We start from the raw sequence: 6856 nt of genomic DNA on the forward strand, positions 1-6856 counted from the left end.
AATAATAAAATAACAGTAAAATTAAAATTTAAGAGTTCTAAGTAGCTAGCATTGTATATTTGCTTATTTACAAAATCAAGTCAGCCGAATAAACTGTCAATTCAAAGCAGCGTAGACCCTCAATTTTTATTTCGTCACATCTATTTTGAAGTATCAAAGATTACACGACAAAAGGTAAAACTTTGGCAACATTAAAACGTAAACTGCTTGGATAAAAACAAGCAGGACCCACGTCTGAAAAACTGACTTCTTGGGTGTAACTCATTCAATTAATGGTTGTCAGTGTACCACCAAACCCTATGAAAGTCATTTACAAACTATAAAAAATGTAAAAACATATATATTGTGTAAATTTTCTTAACGACGCGGTTCCAATATGGAATATTTTAAGAGAAATTTGAGGAAAGATTTCTTTTATAGAGAATAATTTGCAGACCAGAAATAATATTAAAAGTCAAAGAAACCAACAAGAAATAAATCAATCAGATACCCATTCTTATGCAAACCTGTAAAACAAGTGATTGCTCCATGGATTATCGTATGGATAGCTTCCTTCATTTTGGCTTGCGTCTTAACTGTTTCGTGAGGAAGAGGCTGGAGCTCCAACACTATTTTGGCTAAATCATTCATGGACTTGAGAAGCATCACGCACTCTTTCTTGTTTCTTTTTTGTGTCTCCATCTTTTCTAAAACTGAGGCCACCAGTACGAGACCAACTGCCGCCCAATGACATTTTCCAATAACTTCTAACACTTCTATACCTACTTTGATGTTTTTCTCACAAAAGATCGATACCTGTCCAATACATAACAAGAAGTAAGAAATAAAAAATTATTTTGAATCATCTAGTTGCTAAAGAGCCTTCTATGGCTATCCAAACCGAAGAATTTAAAAAAAAACAGCAGATTAGATAATTTCTTCATCACTTATCTAATCAGAAATCAAGATAAATAAAACATTATAATTCTACCTCAATAAGTAAATAATAAATATGATGTTGAGAAATTACAATTCCAACACAAACGACAAAGTACACCAGGACATATGTATACTAGCTAAGCCACAATTACTGCTTCCTTTTAACAATATGTTTGATAGAGTAATATGTCAACTATAATCAGTAAGATCATCAAAATTAAGGTTAATAAGCACTTCCACTATAATTTACCTATGATAGTAAATAAATCTACTCTTATCAACATTAACATAAGATTAAACACTGCGATTACCTCATAAAAAACTATGAAGGATAGTTAATACATAGAACTGGAGAAGAAATTGAGATAAGCAAGTCCATCAGGATTGTCAATGAAAATAAGGGATTATATTTAAAAACCGAATGAAATATCACTAAATTGTATCAGAAACCAAATGTCTATAACATCTCTAAAAAAATATATTAATATTTGCTGCTACCTTCTCGCCAACTAATTTGATCGTATTCCCACATTTGTCTAAGATTCTCAAATGCTTGTTCTCGGAAAACTTCTCCTTCTTTGTCTCCTGCAACAATACAAGTCTTGTAAAGTATTCCTCAAAAGTGCAGCTAATAAAAAACATTCAGACACAGAAAATCATTGAAATAGAGCGAGTCATACTGTACTCTCTTTTTCTCGGAGTAAAAATTCATCAATGGCCTCGATTATTTGGGTGAGATCGGGATCTAGCAACTTTTCCTCTTTTTCAAGCGTTTTACGAATGAAAACAAATAATTCATTTTGCGATTCCAGGACAGCATTTTGCGATTTCGGCGACTGCAAGCGCGTTAACATTTTCTCGACTTTATGGGCTTTACTTCACTTTACAACTCACCGGCTCTTATGAAATATAAAGAGCAGACGAAAGAATAAAGTCTTCGCTTCAGAGTGGATTGGCATTGAGCTGTATAGCCAAAAGGCGACCACTCATTTATGAGTGGATGGGAAGGGTTGAACGCATGAAAGGGCTGTGAAAGGTCTGTTGGGAGTATCAGATAGAGGTCCCTCCATACATTTACAAAAGCTATTGTTGACAAGGACGCAAGCAAAAATATTATAAATGATATCATTACTATTGACAAGGACACAATTTGTAATATTGAATACTCCGCGGAATTTTGAATACCGATTACAAGAGTTGTTTTTTATTAAGGATAAAACAGGTTTTGAGGGGGATCCGAAACCTCATACAATAGGTTTTGAAAGGACCTGAAACCCTCCAATTTTACCAAGATCTGGAATCCACATAACAACACTGCCAAGAGGTACAATCATAGAAAATCAGCAGCCCAACCACAGAAAAAAGGTCAAAACCTTACACCTTCAAAACCAAATAAAGATTAAGCAAGAGAGTACAAGGGTTTTATCAAGGCAAACTTAACCTTCAACATATACTAGGGAAACCTGAACCTTTGCACAGAAAGATCCCAAAACCAAAAGAACCAGATCTATGAAAAATAATCTTAATGGGATAATCTAGAAATAGGGGGTTTTGGAAGGCTCCCCAAAAACTTCAAACAAGGGTTTTCCCAGGGTCTCTTAACCTGTAACATAGTCTTCAGGCCACCAAAATCAAAACCCGATACTAACCAAAAATAGCTAACCAAACTAGCCCATGAAAACTACTAGTATCTAGTCTGCTTGTGGGTTTTACAAGGCTCTCACAACCTAAACCGGGACCCAAAAAGATAAACACTAAGAAAAAAATAGAAATTGGGGGGTTTTGAAAGGATCCCCTAACCTTCTAGTTGGGTTTTACCATGGCTCCCAAAATCAATAGGATAAAGCTAGCGACCACACAACATCTGATCAAAATCCACCTTCCAACAAAGCACCTCATCACCTTAATAGGACAAGGAACCACCTTAATAGGAGCTAAAAAGATAGAGACCATCAATAGAGAGCATAAAGCTTCAAGCCACAAAATAGAGTCCAACAACCAATTAACCAACCTACAACGCTTAGCTGGACAAATAGGTTTTGAAAAGGCTCCAAAAATCTTAAGCTAAAGAAGAGGTCCAATCCAAACAAATTCCAAGCAAATGAACTCCATCAATATCTCCACCTCTATAGGAGGGAAGGGACAAAACCCCAATAGCAAGGAAAGAGTAACAATCACACACCCAACCTAAAAAAATAGGGTATGCAAAACCCCTAACAAGAGCCATCCCACAAAATCCAGCCCATAACTCTCCCCATAATAGAAGAGTGGTCCACCTAAATAGGAAAGATTGAGAGAAGATGAAAGACGGCGACTTGAGAGTCACCAAATAACATCTTGAAAGAAATAGGAAAATAAAAACACCCACAATCATCAAGAGGAAACCCTGAAAGGAAAAACAACAAAGACAAGAAGACCTCCCACAGAGAAGCCCCCATAAACCAAACCTTAGGGACCATTGGATCTAGTTGACAAACCAAGAACCCCACTAAAAGAAGGCCCAAAGAAGAGCTAGAGTAGGGTCACCAAACAGGAGAACAGGGGAAGTTGAGTGGAAGCCAAAAAGGCTCAGCCACAACCCACCAAAAATCCCATCTAACCAAAGTCTATAGAATCCATAGTAAAGTATCCCCGATCCAATAAAAAATCTCCACATCTACCCTCAGAGCCCACTAAACCCGCCATAGGATGCATGTACACTCGCTGCAAAGAAAATGCACAATGACCAATGAGGAAGGAATGGGATCCACCACCAAAGGTGGGCCCAGAAGATCTGCTTCCCCAATAGGGTTGTCCTCATCTGCATCTCCCGCAACCGCACCAACTCTCCCACCATTCTCCTAGCTCTTGCACCTTCTGCCTCTCGCAACCTCATCAAGACAAAAGTTGTCTAGAACAAGAGGTGGTAGGGGAAAATCATCAGCTTCATCATCTATACAAATGCCTCCCTCTTCGTCAATGCCATTTGCATCTTCATCTTCTACACCGTCACCTTCCTTTACAGAAATTCTCATGCCTCTCTTTCCTGCACCTCTCGCTCTTCCTACTCTCGCCATTCAAAAAAACTAGATTATAGGAGTTGTTACATAGCAACAAAATACTTTAATTTGAGGAAGTTTTACCTTTATTTTGATGCCTAAATGTCATCGCATGCACTTCATCAACTCATAATCTAAAAAGAAAGTCAACAATTCAAAATGTAGATATTTGTACATCGAGTTGTAAGCAATACATTCTCACCACTATATCTTTTAATTCCTATACATTCTATCAAAGGATTGTAAATAGTTGATTAAAATAATGCTATATTTTTATTTTATATTTTAAATTTTATAATTGTGTTTTGGGTTGATTTTGGGGCATTTTTTATAGATTAGGTTTTATTCTTCGTGACAATATAATTAAAAGATGATTTTTGGTTTATATGTATACTTATTCATCATGTTATAATCTACTTAATGTATAGGAAATAATTTTGATAATACTACAACCTATAATAAAAGATCTAGAAATTGACCCTAGGGTGTACACCAGTTGGTCAAGCCATTGAAAGACATGGGCGATTGAAGTAGGCTCAAACTTCTTCCAAATGAAAAATCCAATTTAACCAACCATGCCACAGTTGGTCTCCTGTGGATTATCGTGTTGCCCAAAGGATTAGTCTCGCCTTACCTTGAATAACTCAACAATAGAGTCATAGGCCAAGTTGCTAGGACACATCTGAGATAACAAAAAAAATAAAAGATTTGGCAATTGTGCATTACACTAAAGCATTTTATCAAGACAATCAAAGACCACAACATGGATATTTTAAGACAACTCATCCATTAAATACTTTCACAATTAGTTAAACTTGTTTTGACTTAAGTTTAGAACATAATTTATATTAGGGCTTCCTTGAACCTCATCTAATGCTTTAGAAGAGATTGAATCAAATCAAATTAAGAGATGAATTCATGATGTCACCAGTTCATATTAATAGAATCACATTAAGGATTAAAAAAAAAGATGACTATCAAAACATCTAGATTGTTCTTATTTCAAGGAACCAACAATTGTGAAAAATATTAGAAGTGAATCATTATTTTCAAGCCAATCTCTAGATCAAGGGTTGCCTCTTACCTACTCTAAATTAACTCTAATAACACTAAGAAAAGGTGGAAAGAGGGAAATGTTGAAAGTAAAATACCAAAAGAATAAAAGGCCATAAGCCAAGAGTAGAAACCTACCATTATCTAATAATAAGAGCTTAACAACTTTCCTTGCTATAATCAACAAGAAGAAATATAAATATAACATCTTGGCTTGAACAAACATGAAATTTAAAACATTGATATGATATCCTATTTGTTTATTATGTTCACTAACCAATTAAATGTTACATGAATATAGATCTCATATAAACATTGTATGAGGCTGCCTTGGGACCAAACAAAGAAATTATTAGAGGTAGAAAAATACACATCCCAAGCTCCATAGTTTAGTGACATACATAATGTACCTCAGGGATAGGATCGCCACAATAATATGAGTATTTATAGAATATTACATCAGTTGGTAGCTCTATATTTTACATATTTATTACAATAGAGGAGGAGAGGGGACAACAAAAATAGAGGAAGAAAAGAAGAGGATTGGAGATAATTACAAGGTTTTCAATCTTTAACAAAATATTATCTTTTAAATGATTTTAACTAACAATCAAAAAAATATATATATCTCGAAGATAATATATATAAAATATGTTGAGACATATCCTTCTTAGGGGATCTATTTTTAAAATAAATTTCCCATGTTTAAGATGATAATAGAAATAAATAGTATTACTTGATTAGTAAAAAAGCCCCTCTTTTATTTTATTAGGACATTTTATAACTACCTTTAGCTTATCCATACTGCAAGATTATATATATATGTACTTATTATTTGAAACATACCTATTTTACAAAGATGTCCCTGCCATAGGTACTATTTTTTTCATTTGAGTTGGTACTATTGTAGTTTTATTCATGTCTCTCTCTATAGTATTCTAATTTTATTTTCCTATATTTATTGTTGAGAAACACTTCAATTGCTAACCTTTGGTACTACTTTCTTATTTTTTAATTGTTATTCACTTTTGACTTATAAGAAACACACATTAGCATGAATCGTGATGTCTTCAAAATAATTTTATATATAAATCAAGATATATCCTTCTTGAGACATCTATTTTTAAAATCAATTTTGTCACATTTAATATGACAATATATGTCTCAAGAGAAATATTCTTCACCTAATTTATATATATTATTTTAAAAATATATATGTTAATAACATCTATAAAGCAACATGTTATTAAAATTTATATTAAAAATATAAAATAAATATAAACAAAATTTGAAGACTAAAAGCTTTTTAAACTAATTTTTTTTTTTTTTTTACCACGTAACATTCAAAATTATGTTTTTAAAGAGTTGGCATTATAAATTAAAAAGAACTAGATAAATTTGAGCTTTGAAACTTGACATTTACAAGATACTTTCACAATATTTTTTAAGAAAATGTACTTTCCTTTCTTGTCCTTTCCACTCCTTGTTGGTTAAGACTACAAGATTTCAAAAATACTGTTGGTGCTTCCTACCACTAGATTTCACAAGCTTGTCACTTTTTGAACCTGGTTTCCTCTTTTGCAAATATGGGTGGTGGCAATTTGATTCATATTGAACTCCATAGTTGCTATGAATTTAAGAGTAGTGGGGAGCATTGGGACAAGGTGATCTAAGGGAACCTAGATAATTATTTTGAAGGGATGACTTGACATGAGCCTAAGCTCTTTATTGATTTTTTTAATGCTTGGGGCAATGGGAACATGAAGATAGGAAGTGTAACCTTCAAGGTTTTAGTAGAATCTATTGTGAAGGTTACAAGGTGGGCCCTTGATGGTGTGTTGTTTCCC

The 6856-nt window shown here is 33.8% G+C and overlaps 1 protein-coding gene across 1 annotated transcript; it reads right to left on the reverse strand.

The window, feature by feature from the left end:
• Nucleotides 1–447: 447 nt before the first annotated feature.
• On the reverse strand, nt 448–1782 carry LOC131856644 (uncharacterized). Its single transcript, XM_059208499.1, has 3 exons — nt 1599–1782; nt 1417–1503; nt 448–795 (listed from the first exon to the last, which is right to left on the reverse strand). Exons 1-3 carry the CDS (start codon nt 1770–1772, stop codon nt 448–450), a joined length of 609 nt encoding a protein of 202 aa, XP_059064482.1. The 5' UTR covers nt 1773–1782.
• Nucleotides 1783–6856: the final 5074 nt, after the last annotated feature.

Source organism: Cryptomeria japonica, chromosome 7 (genome assembly GCF_030272615.1).
Source record: "Cryptomeria japonica chromosome 7, Sugi_1.0, whole genome shotgun sequence".
NCBI classification, from domain to species: domain Eukaryota; kingdom Viridiplantae; phylum Streptophyta; class Pinopsida; order Cupressales; family Cupressaceae; genus Cryptomeria; species Cryptomeria japonica.